Source organism: Brassica rapa, chromosome A02, assembly GCF_000309985.2.
Source record: "Brassica rapa cultivar Chiifu-401-42 chromosome A02, CAAS_Brap_v3.01, whole genome shotgun sequence".
In the NCBI taxonomy this organism is placed as follows: Eukaryota; Viridiplantae; Streptophyta; class Magnoliopsida; order Brassicales; family Brassicaceae; genus Brassica; species Brassica rapa.
Genome location: NC_024796.2, coordinates 29092797 through 29111994, shown reverse-complemented (window position 1 = coordinate 29111994; position 19198 = coordinate 29092797). Strand labels below are relative to the sequence as shown.

General features: G+C 32.0%; 2 protein-coding genes across 2 annotated transcripts; one reads left to right on the top strand and one right to left on the bottom strand.

Annotated features, from left to right (window-relative positions):
* Positions 1–7076: 7076 nt before the first annotated feature.
* On the top strand, positions 7077–8488 carry LOC103854786 (basic leucine zipper 9). The gene is made up of 5 exons (XM_009131752.3): positions 7077–7316; positions 7407–7497; positions 7593–7764; positions 7843–7918; positions 7979–8488. Exons 1-5 carry the CDS (start codon positions 7170–7172, stop codon positions 8360–8362), a joined length of 870 nt encoding a protein of 289 aa, XP_009130000.1. The 5' UTR covers positions 7077–7169; the 3' UTR covers positions 8363–8488.
* A 3094-nt stretch (positions 8489–11582) lies between these two features.
* On the bottom strand, positions 11583–17616 carry LOC103854785. Its single transcript, XM_009131751.3, has 18 exons — positions 17572–17616; positions 17304–17483; positions 16397–16711; positions 16220–16309; positions 16027–16153; positions 15849–15949; positions 15606–15774; positions 15396–15517; positions 14918–15046; positions 14741–14839; positions 14596–14653; positions 14452–14527; positions 14252–14381; positions 14005–14162; positions 13550–13622; positions 13270–13461; positions 13075–13168; positions 11583–12620 (listed from the first exon to the last, which is right to left on the bottom strand). Exons 1-18 carry the CDS (start codon positions 17614–17616, stop codon positions 11779–11781), a joined length of 3000 nt encoding a protein of 999 aa, XP_009129999.1. The 3' UTR covers positions 11583–11778.
* Between the last annotated feature and the right edge of the window lie 1582 nt (positions 17617–19198).

Below are 19198 nucleotides of genomic sequence, written 5' to 3'. Positions count from 1 at the left end.
TGTGTTCTTCTTTTTGGGTTTTTAGCCATGTTACATGGAAACAGAAGCGGATACTTGAAAGCGGAAACATATAGAAGCGCAGAAGTGAGCTTTTAAAAAAAATTAGGAAGCGGGTATGTGTTGGAAGCGTATATATATATATATATAAGAATTTTATTTAAAAAATCTAGAACTCAAATTATATGATTTGAATTTAAAGTCTTTATTCATTTATAATAATTTTGAAATGATTTCATATTAAAATTGTGAAAATATACATAAACTAAATTTAAAATAAATTATTATATTAATTATTTTTAATACTTTATAATTTATTGACATAATATATTTAAATATATGATTTATCTTTAATCAAAACCTCAATGCATAAAGATAATTTATAGTATTAATTTTAATATTTGTATATTTCTATTCTCTCTATTCAATACTATTTAAATTTGAATTTTATATAAATTAAAAACTATAATTTTATATTTTATGATATAAGACATTGTGTTTTTTTAAAGGACGGAAGCGTGATTCCAAAACGGAATCATAAGCTTCCAACGTGTTTTTAAAGAGAATATTTTAGAAGCGTTGTAGAAGCGAGATTCCGTAAGCTTCCACAAGGTTCCGATTCTGATTTTGGTTCGAAGCGGGAAGCGAACATCCGATGAAGCTTCCGTGCAACGTAGGTTTTTAGGACTTCAGCCACTTTCTCCGGCCTCCGGCCACTTCTTGTTTATATGTCTAGCACACTATAATATTTAAGGTTTCAATATTGGTTTTGGGCTGACAAGGAAACTCTAATCCAATGATTCGTCATGCTAAACTTGCAGAAACTCTCTATACTATTATTTATGAAGTGGTTTGGCTTATTTGGCTTATTCTCCATGATTTTAGTTAATTTGCTTACTTGTCATATTTTCCATGATTTTAGGATAAATCATTAGTTTAATTAATATTATCATTAATTTTTTTATATTTTGATATCTATATATTTATCATGATATTTAAAATCATGATAAACATGAACCTATTTTAGCTATATATATACTAATATTTTCTAAAAAATATTTTAATATATAATAAACATGATATTTACGACATTTAATTAATAAAGATATTAATAATAGGTACCGATAATATCATCATTACTTATCTCTCATTTATAATTTTAATGACTAATATTATAGCCAATTTCTCTGATTTTTTACTGAAAAATATTGATTAAATACAGATTATTATAAAATTTATATATAACTATACTAATATATCTGAATTAATCAGTTTCTTTAGTTAATTTGCTTATTTTTCATCTTTTCCATAGTTATATGATAAATCATTAGTGTAATTAATATTATTATTTAATTTATTTATTTTGATATCTATATATTTATGATGATATTTAAAATAATTAATAAACATTAACATATTTTACCAATATATATATATATATATACTAATATTATTTTTAAATATGCTTTAATATATAATTATCATGATATTTAGGAATTAATAAATAGATATTAACAATATCTATCGATAATATCATCATTACTTTTCTATCATTTTAAAATTTTAATGACTAATATTATAGCCAATTTCTCTGATTTTTACTGAAAATATTGATCAAATACAGATTATTATAAAATTTATATATAAATATACTAATATATCTGAATTAATCGGTTTCTTTTGTTTATTCGGTTTGATCCTTTAATATATTGAACCATATTCATATATTGATGCTTTCTAAACATAACATCCTCGGTACTTCCAAATCCATACTATTTTCTCTATTTCGGTTTGGTTCAGTTTTGAATGGTTTGGTTTTACTGAACACTTCTAAACTATTGTTATTTGTTAATGTTTTATATTTATGGTTTTTTAATAATCTTTTTAGTACCACATGATTTCTTTTCAGTCCAAATAAAATATGTGTTAGTTTCACATACAAAATTTCCTAATTTAGTTATTATTACTATAAAAATATTTTGATCCAAAATCAACTTCACATAAATAAAAATATGAAACAAAATAATATAATTTAATACATTGATTACCAATATGAATATTGAAATAATATAATTTATAATAATTTAAAATTTGTATCTAATTCAATTATTATTATCTTATAAAAAATAGAATTAAAATTTTTTAGATATACATATATATTTATCCGCACAAGGTGCGGGACATCAACTAGTTGGAAAATAATTTAGTTATAATGGTCGACGTACAAACCACGAACCATATATACTTAATTAGAACATTATAGTCAGTCTTCTGAAGAATATTGAAGATTGTAAGTCGGAGATGATTTGATCGTGTAAATCACATGAATAATTATTGACTAGTATGTTACATGAGTAGTGGAATATAGGAAGAGCGGCCAGGGCCGGCTTAACCATTTCATAGGCCCTGGGGCAATTTTTCAAAATAGGCCCTTAACTTTTAAAATATTATTTATTCCTAACAAAATTGTATAGTTTATCAAAATATGAAACCAAATGCTTAAAATATTATCATGCTCACGTACGGGATTAGAAGTGATTAGTCGTATTAAAAACAATTCTCTCACATAAATTATTTTTATACCATCAGATTTTAAATTTGTATTAGCACTTGTTTTCAAAATGTTGTTCAATGTTCACCATGATACAATCTAATTGTCTAGAAAGAAGTGACATATAATTAGGAATAAAATTTTGATCCGTCTAAATATATAAACCTAGTTACTTAAAGTTTTATTTTAAAAAATAAAATAATATTAATAGAACAGAGCATGATCTCATAAAATAAAAAAAATTTGGAATTATATATGGGGAAATGGAATTCTAATGGGAAACGAAGAATTTAGTGGGGAAAAGATATTTGGGGAACGCGAAACGTTTTTGATTTGAAAAGAAAAATCAGTCTATACGAACATTCCTATAATTTTCTAGCTGTATCGGTTCTGCCTCTTAAACTTCGTATATTCAGTTGACAAATTTTTTTTTTTGAATACTCAAAAACATAATGGGCCCCTCTCTCTCTTTTGGACCCTGGGCGATCGCCCTGCTCACCCCTGCACCTGAGCCGGTCCTGAGAGCGGCATGATCAAAACAGAGATATTTGAGACTAATAAAATTTTCACAGACTATATAATAAAAGGCTAGACATTTCATTTTGTCAATTGTATAAGAGTGAAAATTAACGGATGTTGTATATGCGTGAAAATGGTATACCAAATCAGTCAGTCTCATCTTTGAATTGCTGAATCACCAACCATTTCCGCTGGCTCAAGCAGGCTTGCACATATGTGCCAAAGAGGAATGGAGTTTGCCATTCATCATCACACCAAAGTGAACTAAACGAGCTTGATGATGCGTAAATACTCAAATAATTACATACACACACGTTTTAGGAGACTAATTAAAAACAAATATGCGTGCATATTGCATGTCATCTTCTGAAGTTAATGATATTTCCATAAAAACATGCACTGATTCATCGCATGTCTTTTAATGAGCCCTCCCTAACTAGAGTTTATAGATTCCATGACTTGCTGGTATTGCACCTCGGGCATGGTTTTGTAACTTTCGTTAGGTTCCCGTATTTACGTACCTAATATATGAATCTTGTAACTGAACCAAGTGTATATTTATATGACGCATAGCATGGGATTACTATTTGTTATTCATGATGCGTTCGTTAACAAGATCCGAATTCTTCCTAAGAAGCTAATTGAAAATACTTTTGGATTCTATTTTCTGATCTAAATAACTTTTGATTTCTTAATAATTTGTTTCTTTTTATTGTTTTATTGTGAAATATTTTAGCTTTATAAAGGAACCGCAGATCAAAAGGAAATAAAAGTTGGGTTACACCCAAAAGTTAAATCAAACACTAGAGAAGTAAAAGTATTTCTGGTGCTGGAGAAAAGAAAGGTCTTTAGATCTGCTTTCCAAAAGCATATGAAGAAAAGTAAGAGAAAACAAAAGCATGAAAGAAGAGAAGATGCATGTTGTGACCCGAATATTCTTAAGTTTTTTTGTTTGTTTGGTATTGTTGGTGGTGATGAACCATTTTCTTACGTTTCTATCTTTATTTCATATCAACAGTCAAGAGATTCAGCAAACTTTCGTAGAAAATATTAAAACAACTAGGTCCTTGGCCGCGCTACGCGCGGATAGTATTTTGATTTTTTTCATATTTTTGTACTATTATATCAATTGTTTAGTTTTATAAAATGTTATGTTTTTACTATAAATTTAGAATTAAAAATCTAATTTTCCTTTACTGTAAAATAAGTTAATTTTTTAGAATCTTACTACAACACATTATACATGAAGAGAATATAGTTGGTCTTTATATTTTTATTTGGTGTAATATTGAAAATTTTGATGGTTTTTTTAAATTATATATTTTAGGATTGATTTTCGTGACTATATTCTATAATTGTCTAAAAAAAATTGTTTGTCCCATATAGACATCCACATAAATATAAACTTCTGATAAATTTGTTCATTGGGATATTTAATTTCACTTTCAACTTTATTCACTTTTTTGGCACCCTCATGCTAGCTTGTGGGGCTAGCCAACTTGGTGCAAAAGGGTTTACAAAAGCTGATCGAGACCCGTGTGATCGAACATCTTTTGCTAGACTATTCGTACGAAATTTTAAAGATCTAGGAATATAAGCAATAGAAAGTTCAGAAAATTCTTTGGATACAGCATGTATTTCGTCGAGCTCCAAATCCAACTCATGCCAATCTTCTTCCTTTTGAATGAGTATAATCAGTTGTTCACAGTCGATTGAAAGACCATCTTTCTGTGTCCAAACTTCAGCATCACTTGCATTGCCTATAGCAAACCTTCAGCTTCCGCTTGCAGTGGTGATTTGGTGCGTGTATATCGGTCCTTGCTCCAAACATCATTGGAAAGTCACCATCCATTAACACAAAGCCAAGTCCAGATATGTTTCTTTCATTTATCCAGGATGTCTTACAGGAGTGTTTCTTTGCGAAGGAACAGTTGTGTCTGTTACCTCAACTCCCATATCAATCTCCATAATCTCGTCTATACGTTGAGCTATCCTCCAACACTCTGCTTCAATTTTATTCGCTAATGGGAAAGACATAATTCCTACGACACTATTAATGATTGTTTTTTTTTGTAACACCGATACGACAAACTTGTGTTTTATTTAACAAAACTCTTATTTTAATTTTGTATTATCCATAATTTTAGTAAATTTGCTTATTTGTCATGTTTTTATTAGGTTTTAGCTAAATCATTGATTTATTATTTATTTTTAGCTAAGTCACTAATTTATTAATTTAAAAAATACCCTTAATTAATATTATATATATATATATTAAAAATGAATTTTATTTTAGTAATATTAAATTTATATTTTATATTAAAATTTAGTTAGTTTTTCTTATTTGTCATATTTTGTTAGGTTTTAGACTTTTAGATAGGTTATTGATTTATTATTAATTTCTAACTGATTCGCTAATATGTTAATTAAAACAATACCCTTAATGAATTTTATATATAATTAAAAATGAATTTTATTTTAATCATATAAAATTTATATGTTATATTAATATTAAATAATTGATTCTAAAATAATATAATAAAATTATCAAAAATTTTAAAAATAAGATAATTCTTATATACATTTTGTTGCTATTTGAAAACAATATTTTTATTATAAAAGTTAAAAAGATACAAAAAATTATAATTAAATATTATTCAAGAAAAAAACATTTATATAAAGATATTTTTTAAACTATTTCTAAGATATGAGTGTTTTAAAAAATTTAACACGGGAAGCTTAGAACACGGGATTATGCTTATGAGAGAGTGGCTCGGGAATGGGCTTGGAGATGGGTCGAATGGGCTCAGAAAATAGTTTTTTTTTTAACTTAAACCTAGTCCGGATGACATGGCATCTTGGTTGGTTCACAATATTTTATCCATGTGGCATGGCTTAGAAAAGAGAGATTTAGTCTCCTTTATATAGTTTTTAGTAATATTAAATTTATATTTTATATTAATATTTAGTTAGTTTTTCTTATTTGTCATATTTTGTTAGGTTTTAGACTTTTAGATAGGTTATTGATTTATTATTAATTTCTAACTGATTCGCTAATGTGTTAATTAAAACAATACCCTTAATGAATTTTATATATAATTAAAAATGAATTTTATTTTAATCATATAAAATTTATATGTTATATTAATATTAAATAATTGATTCTAAAATAATATAATAAAATTATCAAAAAATTTAAAAATAAGATAATTCTTATATACATTTTGTTGCTATTTGAAAACAATATTTTTATTATAAAAGTTAAAAAGATACAAAAAATTATAATTAAATATTATTCAAGAAAAAAACATTTATATAAAGATATTTTTTAACTATTTCTAAGATATGAGTGTTTTAAAAAATTTAACACGGGAGGTTTAGAACACGGGATTATGCTTATGAGAGAGTGACTCGAGAATGAGCTTGGAGATGGGTCGAATGGGCTCAGAAAATAGCTTTTTTTTTAACTCAAGCCTAGTCCGGATGACATGGCATCTTGGTTGGTTCACAATATTTTATCCATGTGGCATGGCTTAGAAAAGAGAGATTTAGTCTCCTTTATATAGTAGGATACCAGGCCTGAACAAGACATTATTCGTTTATTTAGCTATTCATTGAAAAACTTTATTCAGACAATATGACCCGTATATTTGTTTTGGTTAACTATTAAACCTAATTCACCAGTATATTAATCTTGAAATAGTCGTTGATAACTTCATGTTGACAGTCTCTGGCTACCTTAGAATGTCTTTTCTACTTAAAGGACTAAGTTTATCCATAGTATATATTTGGTACCATAATCTTCTATAAAACTGTTGACATATATAGAAGCTAAGAAAGAAACAATACATAGCCTAAGATCTCTCTGGCTTTGCTTTTATATTAGCTTTTGTTATTGTTGTCATTAAAAGGAAAAAAGTTGAGGACGTTGCATTGACAAAGCAATTTTAGTTTTACTTAGCCATTAAGATGCCTTATACAACTTTAGTAAAGAAGATAGAGAGGCTTGGCTTATATAAAGAAGACGTCTATCACAACTTACACCTCCCCTCCTCTCTTTTCCCACCAAATATCTTCTACTTGTGTGTTCACATAGAAAAAAATGGATGGTCACACAGCTAAAGACATTGGTATGAAGAAAAGTGCTTCCGAGTTGGCTCTACAAGAGTTACTCACTAAGTTGTTGTCTAGACAAGAATCTATTCTTGACACAAGCCCTCTAGACCCTTCTTTTGATCTAATGAACTGGGTTAGTCTTCAGTTTCTTTGTCTAGTTGTCTCTCTTGTTCAAGAGCCATATATTGTACTAAAAGTCTTGGTAAAAATATTTTGGTTGCAGGATTACACATGTGAGTTAAGAGATAGTCTTTTGAAGTCTGAGATCTTGACTCCAGCTGGACTTTTTATTGATGCACAGTCCTCAATCTGTGGTACGTTCTAGCTTCTTTTTTACTTGACTCCATATGTTCTTTGTTGTTGAAGTTGATATTAATGTTCATTTTGTTTGACTCTCTTATCTGTAAAGAGAATCTGTCAGCTGATAGTCCAGTGTCAGCCAATAAACCTGAGGCAAAAAGAGCGGCTCGCGGAACCGTGAGTGTATATACTGATGATCACTCTGATGAAGAAGATGCAGAGACAGAAGCTAGCCAGTCTGAAATGACTAATGATCCCAATGATGTAAAACGTATTAGAAGGTATGTGAAAAGTTATATGTGAAACACAAAGAGAGAGACATATATAGAAGGTGATCATGTTTTTTTCTGTGAACTCAGGATGTACTCAAACAGAATATCAGCAAGACGTTCAAGGCAAAGGAAGCAAGAGCAGTTGGCAGATCTTGAATCTCAGGTAAGATTAACAAATAGCTGGCTTGGTGCTTTTTGATGGTAACCTTGTGCTTTCTTGAAGGTTGATTCATTGAAAGGAGTGAACTCAACACTCTACAAGCAGCTCATAGACGCAACACAACAGTTTCGTAGTGCTGGAACAAATAACAGAGTTCTCAAATCAGATGTTGAGACTCTGAGAGTCAAGGTGAAACTAGCAGAAGATTTGATAGCTAGAGGTTCCCTCACTAGCAGCTTGAATCAACTTTTACAAACTCATCTAAGTCCACCACAACATTCCATCAACAGTCTGCACTACACAGGAAATAACACCTCACCGGCCATTACAGTCCATAGTGACCAATCTCTGTTCCCTGGAATCACCATCTCTGGACAGAACTCGAGCCCTGGACTTGGTAATGTATCCAGCGAAGCTGTTAGCTGCGTCTCAGATATCTGGCCATAAGTGTCTCTTTATTCATAATATGTAATGATCATTCTGAAAATTTCATGTATGTGTTTCACTATAGAATTAGAAACATATAAATGAAATCTACGTTTGGTTAATTAAACTCAAGTTTCGTTTACAAGACTCACAGCTCTACCAACCTTCTTTTTCCCCTGTTAGATATAATTTAGTTGGTTCCAAGCCGATTTAAAATTTGACACACATCAACAAAATAATAAAATAATATTTTATAAGATCTCATGTAAATATATAGATCCCTTGAAATTATAAATTAATAATTTATATATACAATTATATAAGTAAAAATAATACTTGTATTATTTGTTTTATATTTATAATAAAATATATTTCTATTTTTCTTAAAACAAATTTAAATTGTATACCACATATTTTATACATCAAATATAATAAAACTCAAATTTATAAAATTTTATGAATATATAAATAGTGAAATCAACTATCTTATTATTTTGTAAAAACAAAATTCTAAAATGTAGAAATTTAAAAGGGAAAATTTCACTTTAACCTTCATTTTGGTACCAAAATTCACGTTTACCTTCATTAAAGAGACAAAAAACTCATGTACACTTATTTTATAGATACTAGGTCCTTGTCCGCGCTACGCGCGGATAGTATTTTGATTTTTTTTTTCATATTTTTGTACTATTATGTCAATTGTTTAGTTTTATAAAATGTTTTGTTTTTACTGTAAATTTGGAATTAAAAATCTAATTTTTCCTTACTGTAAAGTAAGTTAATTTTTTTGAATCTTACCACAACACATTATACACGAAGAGAATATAGTTGGTTTTTATATTCTTATTTGGTGTAATATTGAAAATTTTGATGGTTTGTTTAAATAGTTTTTTAAATTATATTTTAGGATTGATTTTCGTGACTATATTCTATAATTGTCTAAAAAATTGTTTGTCCCATATAGACATCCACATAAATATGGACTTCTGATAAATTTGTTCATTGGGATATTTAGTTTCACTTTGAACTTTATTCTCTTTTTTGGCACCCTCATGCTAGCTTGTGGGGCTAGCCAACTTGGTGCAAAAGGGTTTACAAAAGATGATCGAGATGCGCGTGATCAGACACCTTTTGCTAGGCTATTCGTACGGAATTTTAAAGATCTAGGAATATAGGCAATATTTTAATAATATTAAATTTCTATTTTATATTAAAATTTAGTTAGTTTTTCTTATTTGTCATATTTTATTAGGTTTTAGACTTTTAGATAGGTTATTGATTTATTATTAATTTCTAACTGATTCGCTAATCTGTTAATTAAAACAATACCCTTAATGAATTTTATATATAACTAAAAAGAAATTTTATTTTAATAATATAAAATTTATATATTATATTAATATTAAATATTTGATTCTAAAATAATATAATAAAATTATAATTTTTTTAAAAATAAGATAATTCTTATATATATTTTGTTGCTATCTGAAAACAATATTTTTATTATAAAAGTTAAAAAAAAATACAAAAAATTATAATTAAATATTATTCAAGAAAAAAATATTTATATAAATATATTTTCTAAACTATTTCTAAGATATGAGTATTTTAAAATATTTAACACGGAATGTTTAGAACACGGGATTATGCTTATGAGAGAGTGGCTCAGGAGTGGGCTAGGAGATGGGTCTAATGGGCTGCGAGTTGTTGAATTTTTTTTTTAATGGCAAGCCCACTTCGTGATGACCTGTCATATTGATTGGTCCTGAATATTTGTGCACATGTGGATAGGCTTAGGAAGCAATGATTTAGCTTATTTTATATAGTAGGATATAACTATAAATAAATTATTTAAATAAATAATAATAAAAAGATAATTTTTAATAATTTTTGAATTATATATTTTCAAATTTGAACTTTTTAGAATTTGTTTTAGAATTTTTTATTTTGCAAATTTTTTTTGAAATTTGATAATTCTTTTTGAAATTATTTTTAAAAGAATATTTTAGGTTTTTTTGTTAAAATCCTAAACACTACCTTCAAAACTCCACTCGTTAACTCTAAACCATAAATCTAAGTTAGTTAATTCTAGAGTTATAAGTGTTTTTATATTTTATTTAAATGAAAGTAAATGTAATTAAGGTAAACATGAAATGTGCTACTAGAAATGTGATAGTGCAGGTAATTTCTCAATGTAAAATTGGGTTTTTTGTACTAAATAAAATACTAAAATTCCAACATTATAAATTGATAGAATCTCTACTTACATCAGCTTTGAAAAAATGAAAACAATAAAAACAATAAAAAAAATCAGGTTTGTGTGTAACATATACTTTATTACTCTCAAAGTGGTATGTAAAACCATGCGGGCTTGCCTAAGGCCCAAAGTGGACAATATCGTACTAATAAGATAAGATAGAGTTGGACACGGGATTTCACAATCCCAACAATTGGTATCAGAGCCAGGTTGACGAGAAATCTGCAAGAAAGACCGAAATACCCTTTGAATGATGAATGAGTGATGAATGGGTATCCTATGAGTTAGGAATGAGATGTGTGTGGCAGAAATCAAGTCAGAAGATTCTGGAAGTCAGTTGTGGGACACGAGATGAATGTGATCCTTAGTTTGAGGGGGAAAATGTGAGATAACAAACTAAGTCCCACATTGGAGAATTAGACAAGAAGAGACTAATATATAAAAGAGATGTCCAACTCTAATAGTACGAGGCCTTTTGGGATGGAAACCAAAAGTAAAACCATGCGGGCTTGCCTAAGGCCCAAAGTGGACAATATCGTACTAATAAGATAAGATAGAGTTGGACACGGGATTTCACAATCCCAACAATTGGTATCAGAGCGAGGTTGACGAGAAATCTGCAAGAAAGACCGAAATACCCTTTGAATGATGAATGAGTGATGAATGGGTATCCTATGAGTTAGGAATGAGATGTGTGTGGCAGAAATCAAGTCAGAAGATTCTGGAAGTCAGTTGTGGGACACGAGATGAATGTGATCCTTAGTTTGAGGGGGAAAATGTGAGATAACAAACTAAGTCCCACATTGGAGAATTAGACAAGAAGAGACTAATATATAAAAGAGATGTCCAACTCTAATAGTACGAGGCCTTTTGGGATGGAAACCAAAAGTAAAACCATGCGGGCTTGCCTAAGGCCCAAAGTGGACAATATCGTACTAATAAGATAAGATAGAGTTGGACACGGGATTTCACAATCCCAACACAATTTATGGTATAGATGCATAAGATTATAAAACTATAAGGAATTGCTCGAACAAGATCCTTGAGCATACATACAAACAAACAAAAATCGTTACACTATACTTTTCAGCATTGTCTATTAGCTATTTGAGGCGATTCGAAGAACCGCTACGTATGTTGTAGCACATGAGCAGGCAAAACTTACATAGAGAAAGTAACCTTAGTTGATTAGAGGAGTACCCATCTCCAACTCTAGACCCATACCATTTGCAATGGAGAAGTCCTTTGGCAAGGGGATATTCAACTCTGAGCAAACCAGCCTGATAATACTAGCAGTTACACCTCCTAGAGACATCTTGTTAACTGTTATTGCAATGGAAAATCTGTTTTCGATGTCGCAGAAGCCTGTTGATCCTCCCATCCCTGAATGTCCAAAACCAACAAGAGACCCATCTTGTGAAGTCACACGCTTAAATCCAAGTCCAAACTTCCCATCAGGCAGTACTAACCCACTGTAATCTCCAGCACCCATAAAAGCATCATGGATCCTCGGATTGCTAAATATATTCCGAACATCATCATCTTGATGATCATTGCTAGTATCACTAACAAGACTGGCTAAACTTTCTGTACTCATAAACTGCTCCTCATCATAGAGCCTCTTCTCTTTATGACCTTTTGGTTTAAGCTTTTGTGTAGACGCCATCATCTCCTTACCCTTTCTCTTTTTCTTTGTGTCATTCACCGATGAGAATTTGGGAACATGGGCATGGCTGCCAAGTGGCGGCTGGGATAATGAGGAATGTGGCGGTGGCACTAGACCGCCGTCTGCTAAGGATGCGTAGTACCTAGCAAGCGCACGAGCCGAGCAGTGTCCATTAGCTGCAGGGATTATGGCTCTGCGCACATTCAATGTGTTGAATAAGACTGGTAAGCTGGTTGCCATTTGTAAGATCTTCTCAGGCTGAAATGTAGAAGGAAGCTCAGGCTGACTAGCAATGGATGGAAGCTTGCTTAGTTCGTCCGTGTCCAGCGTCAATGTGGCAAGCCGAGATTCAACACCTGTAGATAAAAAGTTAAGACGCTAGATAATTCCTAACAAATCTGGTAGCCTATTTTACAAACGTTTGTTTATATAGGGCTGGGATTTTGAATCGAACCGAACCCGGCAAACCAAACCGAAATTTTCTGTTAGTTCGGTTCAATTGGGTAAGTTCTGTTAAAAAGTTTGGTTTCCAGTTCGGTTCGGCAAACAGTTACTTCGGTTTTCTTTTAAAAAAATTATAACCAGGTCAAAAACTCGAATTGAACTAACCAAATTTTAAACCGAACTAACCGAGCTTATCCGAAATTTTAACAAAATATAACTGAAATCAAAACCTTTGATAGGATTTTCAAAAAACAGAACTAACCAAATACCGAACCAAACTTTATTTGAAGTTAATTCGATAAGATTTATGTTGAACCGAACTAACCGAAAACCAAACTACCCAAACCCACAAGCGTAGTTATTTACCTGGGGGGATACCAATGTACAGTTCTCCATCAATCTTTAGAGGTTTTACAATAGATTCTTCAAGAATCTCCTGGAACTTCTTTCCAGAAGCATACTGTTCAAGATTGATGAAAACAAGATTGGCATCAACTTGGAGGTTGCACGAGTTCAACACTTGAATACACAAATTAACAATAAAGGATATGGTTAGTTTACCTCGAGGATACCACCACATAGCCATCCAAACGTGAGATAGTGATAAAACTGCTGACTGCCAGGCTCTGTTTCAGGTGATGAATTAGCAATCCGTTTCAAACATTCATCCCAGTCGCATATAAGCAGAGGGTTTTCTCCTACAGGGTCAAAGGCACTGTGCAGCCCTGATGTATGGTTCAGCACATGATGGACCTGATACACAAAACCGAGGAAGTCAAATGAAAAGCAATATCACACGATAGATTGCAAATTGATCACATGACAGTGTAGCTCTTTATACCTTTATGACATCTTTTCCATTTGATGCGAAGCCTGGCCATATATCTCCTACAGTCTGGTCTAGCTGGAGTTTTCTATATCAATAAAAACTAAACATTACTAAAACATGACTAAGCAGTTCTGTAATCATGGAATGAATGATGAGACTAGGCCTTGGTTTGGTTACGGTTTTGAGTTTGGTTTAATTCAGTAGAGTTTTGAAAAGTGATTCGGTTACTTTCTGGTTCGGTTTCCGATTTTCAACAAAAAAAATCCCAAAAATAACCGAATTTAACCAAAAATATCGGACTTTCTTTTAGAAAATTATACTGAATTCTAACTGAAACAAAAAAAAAATCGGTTATTTCAGAAATATTAAAAACCGAAATTAATCGAAAACCGAACCTAACCGCAGACCTAGGTGAGACCAATATGTAAGATCTGGAACTGATTCGGAATCTCAATGTTGCTACTCACCTTTTGTCGACAAGCCAATGCATCATTCCGGCAGTGATACCCTTGGTCACAGAGAAAACAGGAAACAAACTATCGGGCTGAACCGGACGAGGGTCATATCTTCCAAGCACTCCAGCAGCAGTGTCAATAATCACTTTCCCATCTTTATATGCACACACCTACATAATTATAACCGAGTTAAGACACATGTAAAAAACAATAACCAAACCTGTCTGCAAAGCCCAACGCTTAAAGTGTGTTTCCCCACCTGAATCCCAAGTATTTTCTGAATACTCCCAAGCTCAACAAGCAGCTTCCTCAGTTTGAACTCTACATCAGAATGGACCGGCGAGTCATGTATCCAAGAGGCATCTACGGTTGGTCCTCGACTAATACTCCTGCAAAGATCACATTATGGTCATACGAAGTAGATGATAAAATGAGCTTGAGAGGTCCAAGGGGGATTACCCCAACAGAACAGATTCAGCAAATGGTCTCATGATGTCCAGATAAACAATCCGAACATTCATAGTGGATGAAAGTCCTAAAATAGTCAATAAAATAAACAAGTAAATTTGATGTAATGAGGCAAAATTCACACATTATCATTACCTCTGAGTAGATTAATGACCCTTGCAAAAATAACAATATCACCAGGGAATGCATCTACCTGCATCAAATATTTTCATTAAGATTATAAAGATGGTCACTCACTAAGAAGGTATATATATACTTGAAAGAAAGTTTATGCTTTTACCGGATTGAAGCGTTTAACTTCTTTAGGGGTGAGCTGCATCTTTTCCTGTATAACTTTGATATTTTTCATTCTTTGATCGTTCAAGGTTTTCAGCGTTTTCTGTAAAGAGAGAGATATCTGTTAAGAGCGGATCCACTAAAGAAAGGCTATGAAAGAAAGAAGTAAAAGTTTACTAACCAGAGCTTCATTAGATGGAGTTGAAGATCGGAAGAAGAGACCTGCCACACTCATTGCCTGATCTGGAAGATCGAGCCGCAGCTTCAGTCCCATTTCTGCAAAGGCAGACAAGAGCGCCACTTGGTCTCCCTGTTACATTAACCAGTTAAAAAATCCAAACTATGACTTACAATTCTACAAACATATACTCCCTTGGTTCCACAAAGATAATATCCATGAAATGCTTACACATATTAAGAAAACAAATTAATTTTGTATCATAGATGCATCATTTTCTGTGAATATCAATTTTCAGTAAACTTAAACCAATATTAATTCGATAAACTCAATTAATTTTCCTAAAAATTACAATTTACTATTATTAAATAATAGAAAGTTTATAGAAAACACAAAAATTCTATCTTTGTGAAACAATTTTTTTGTTTTGGAACGAGAGGGTAATATTCAAATGACCACCAGAGCGTAAACTTCTACAAACCTCTGCAGATGCTAGAAACATTTTGGCTAGTGCTTGTTTCAAGGGGTGTGAGAGTTTCTTTGTAAGCCCAAAATCAAGTAAAATAGGGCGATGTGGTGGCTCCCTACTAACAAGAAAATTTCCTGCAAAACAGAGCAGGGGTATTATAAGTCTATTACATATATGTCTAAGCAAGCCTGGTGGTTTAAAATAATTGGCTGAGAACCATACCTGGATGAGGGTCGCCGTTGAAAAAACCATCAACATATATCTGGTGAGCATATGCACGAGTGATCTCTTCTACGATCTTTTGCTTATCTATACCAAAAGCATCTAGAGACTCCACATCATTCAAGCGAATCCCATCCATATACTCAAGAATGAGTACACTCTCAGACGACTGTCATTAAGAGAAGCAAAGGAGGTGTAAGAAAAGGGAATGAACAGCTTCTAGAGTTATCAACTTGTAAGAACCTGGATTATATCTGGAATTAAGACATCAACCCGGTTGTCACTTCTACCTTCACCATTAGTCTTCTTGCACCCAAGATTCTTGGATACAGTTCTAGTATTCTCTACATGTTGAGAAAGGCAATCACAAGCTTTAAGTATGCAAAGTACTGTTTTCTCATAGGATGAAACTGAATCATACCAGCTTCAATATTGAAGTCTAGCTCCCTTGGAGCTTCCTTGCACCATTCATCTATCATGGGGTTAAAATCATACTGCGGTTCCGCCCACGCAATCCAATCAACAATGGCCTTTGCATTCTTCAAGTCCTGCTTAAGAAAAGAGGAGTTGAGAGAAGCTCACAAAGGCTTTCAAAAAGAAAGTAAAGATCAGACCTCTAAGATAATAGCTCTAATGCCATTATGCTGAACTTTAACAACCACATCCTGGCCATTAGCTAGAGTAGCACGATGAACCTGTGCTATCTACAAAACAGAGAATCTCACTATCAAACCAAAAAAGCATGTGACTATTATCCAAACAGTGGTTTGTATAAGCATATGGCTTTTTACCGAAGCAGTTGCTAAAGGCTCGTTAGCAAAATCGGTGAACAGAACTTCCATGGAATCCCCAAGTTCTCTTTCAATGGTTCGACGAACCTCCTGCAAAGGGCGAGGAGGGAGAGAGTCTTGCAACTGAGTGAGAAGAGATATATAAGCCTGAGGAAGAACATCAGCACGAGTGGATAGATACTGTCCTAGCTTCACCCAAAGCCCTTCCAACTCCACAATCAAATTCAACACACGCTTGGCGTTACGTTCATGAGCTTTCTCCCATAAAGCTGGAACCTTTGACTTCTTAATCCACTTCTCTCTCTGCTGCACACTCTTCACTCAACCACATAACACAAAAGAAAATGTTAGCTTTCAATACACTAAAACAACAAATCGGTTATAACCTAAACAATTTTCTTAAAATTCGATTTGTTATATTCAAATCGGTTTATCTAAATCATTTAAAATTGCTCTAAATCAATCTAGATTAGTTTAAATCTGTTCACTCACCACACAACACAAAAAAAAAATGTAACCTTTCAATAACACTAAAACACACAAATGTTCTAAAAATGGGTCTACAATTTTCTTAAAATTTGATTTATGCTATTCAAATCAGTTTAAACTGTTCTAAATCGTTTAAAATTGCTCTAAATCAAATCTAAATTAGTTTAAATCTGTTTAATTAAGCACTAACGTCAGTGCAAAACCATTAAATTTATCTATTTCCATTTTTGTATATTTAATTTTTATAATTTATCAAAATAATTTTATAATTACACAGAAAAAAAAAACTAAAAATATCTTAAATATATAACAATATACAAATATTTTAGCCCCGAATAATTTGCCTACTAGCTAAACTTTATACAAAATGTTTATTTCTTGGAACATTATTACACAAAAAACAGAACAAAAGCTTTACCTTGTAATCGAGGTAAATGAGGATAGCTACAGAGAAGACTTTCACCCTCCTTCTGTACAAACTTCCCAACCCCATCGATACAAACCTACTCCACACTCTCTGTACACTCGCCAAGACTCTAACCAAAAACGACAAGACACGATCCAACGCCACTGACCACCACCACCACCAACGGTTACTCTACATGAATCAAATCACAAAAGATAACAACTTTATCAATTCTGATAATAAAAATTGGATAACAAAACAGAGAACCCAGATCGTGAACCTGGAAAGAACCAGAATTGCTTCCACGAAATCGTGAATTCCGCATTTATATATATAATAAAGAAGGTTGAATTGTCTAATTGGGAAAAGGCAACGGAGCTGCTTTGTGGGGTAGGTGAGAGAAGAACGTAAGCCAATTCGTCTATTAGAGAGAGATGAAGACAAAAGATCTACAAAAACGCGTCATGCGATTCTTCTTCTTGTTTTGAAAGACGAAACGAAACCCGCGAAGCGATGAATCTAAACCGTAGATTCCTGTGGGACCCACTTGTCTCTTTTTAGATCTGATTCTTTTAATTATTATAAATGGGCTTATAAGCCCATGTTTTATTTGGGCATAAATGGGCCACGTAATGCCGCGTGGTTATATGGCTACGTTCACTTATTCCATACCAATCACCGAAGTGCGTTTACTAACCAACATCACATAAATGACATGCCCACATGAATTTGAAATTCTAGCACATGCGACTATACAGAGCCGGTCTTTTGATATTGATGAGACTAGAAGCAAAGTAAAAAAAAAATTGGCCGCCCTCAAATGTGGTAAACATTTGAACCTTGGTTGGGCCAGAGAGATCTAATATCAGACAAATGAACCACTAGGCTACAAATACTTTTATGAATTTTGTGGCCGATTTTATATATAATTAGAGGCGGCCGGAAGCATGGGCTTCATCCGCTTGGCCCAAGGGCCGGCTCTGCTACTATATCATTGATTCATTTCGCTGTTTGCATGTTGTACTTGTATATATGGTTAGAGATTATAAAGTATATAGTCACTGAAATGTTATATATTGTTTTCTTTCTTTTGCAATTCTTAGCATTGAAAGTACTAGCTTGTATATTTAATCCTAGGAAAATATTGTTAGTCAGGTCGATAAAAGTAACTACAGTTATGAAAAAGTTTGACAATTCAGTTTTTGCAACTATGTACTGGCTAACATGTCAACCACCGTTCCATGCAAGGTGCAACCAACACGTACCGCTTAAAAGTTTCAGTTAAGAATTCTCATATGATATCTTAGTCAAATTAGTTACAATTCGCAGATACAAGTCTTGTGTATATTTTTTTGGTAATCGTGTTAAAATCACTTCCGTATAACAAACGATATGAAAAAATCGTTTCAAAAAATAATTTTAGCTTTATAGATTAGATATTTACATGTCCCGACCAACATATTTGCATTATGCAAGACCAACATATTTGCATTATGCAAGGAGATAAGGGTGGTGCCCTGTTGGCGGCCGCCATTCCTAGTAAGCGGTCCTGTCTACATGCATGTATGTAAATATGCAAGTTCTTTAAAAAAAATGTTCTAAAATATACAAGTTGTTTGATGCCTATACCTTAGCGTTCCTGGTTATGTATTTAAAATAAGTAAAGAAACTTTTTTTGGTAAATTAAAACTTTTTTTGGTAAAAGTAAAAGTTTGTTAAAAGAATCTATTTCTACTGTATTGTTCAGTAATCGAACCCTCTAAAACTAAAACACCAGTTGAATACCTTTTCTCCAAAAAAAAAAACTAAAAAACGAAAACACCAGTTGATTTATGCTATATTCTTTGAGCAATAAGGAGAGGTCATATAAAAGAGTATTTGAAGTCAAGTCCTTCTTTAGTTTTCTA

Coding starts and splice junctions, on each gene's coding strand:
- LOC103854786 (XM_009131752.3), top strand. CDS start 7,170: ATGGATGGTCACACAGCTAAAGACATTGGTATGAAGAAAAGTGCTTCC. Junction 7,317..7,406: donor CTTTTGATCTAATGAACTGG/GTTAGTCTTCAG, acceptor TTTTGGTTGCAG/GATTACACATGTGAGTTAAG. Junction 7,765..7,842: donor GATGTAAAACGTATTAGAAG/GTATGTGAAAAG, acceptor CTGTGAACTCAG/GATGTACTCAAACAGAATAT.
- LOC103854785 (XM_009131751.3), bottom strand. CDS start 17,616: ATGCGGAATTCACGATTTCGTGGAAGCAATTCTGGTTCTTTCCAG. Junction 16,310..16,396: donor AGCCTTTAGCAACTGCTTCG/GTAAAAAGCCAT, acceptor TCTGTTTTGTAG/ATAGCACAGGTTCATCGTGC. Junction 12,621..13,074: donor GTACATTGGTATCCCCCCAG/GTAAATAACTAC, acceptor TTTTATCTACAG/GTGTTGAATCTCGGCTTGCC.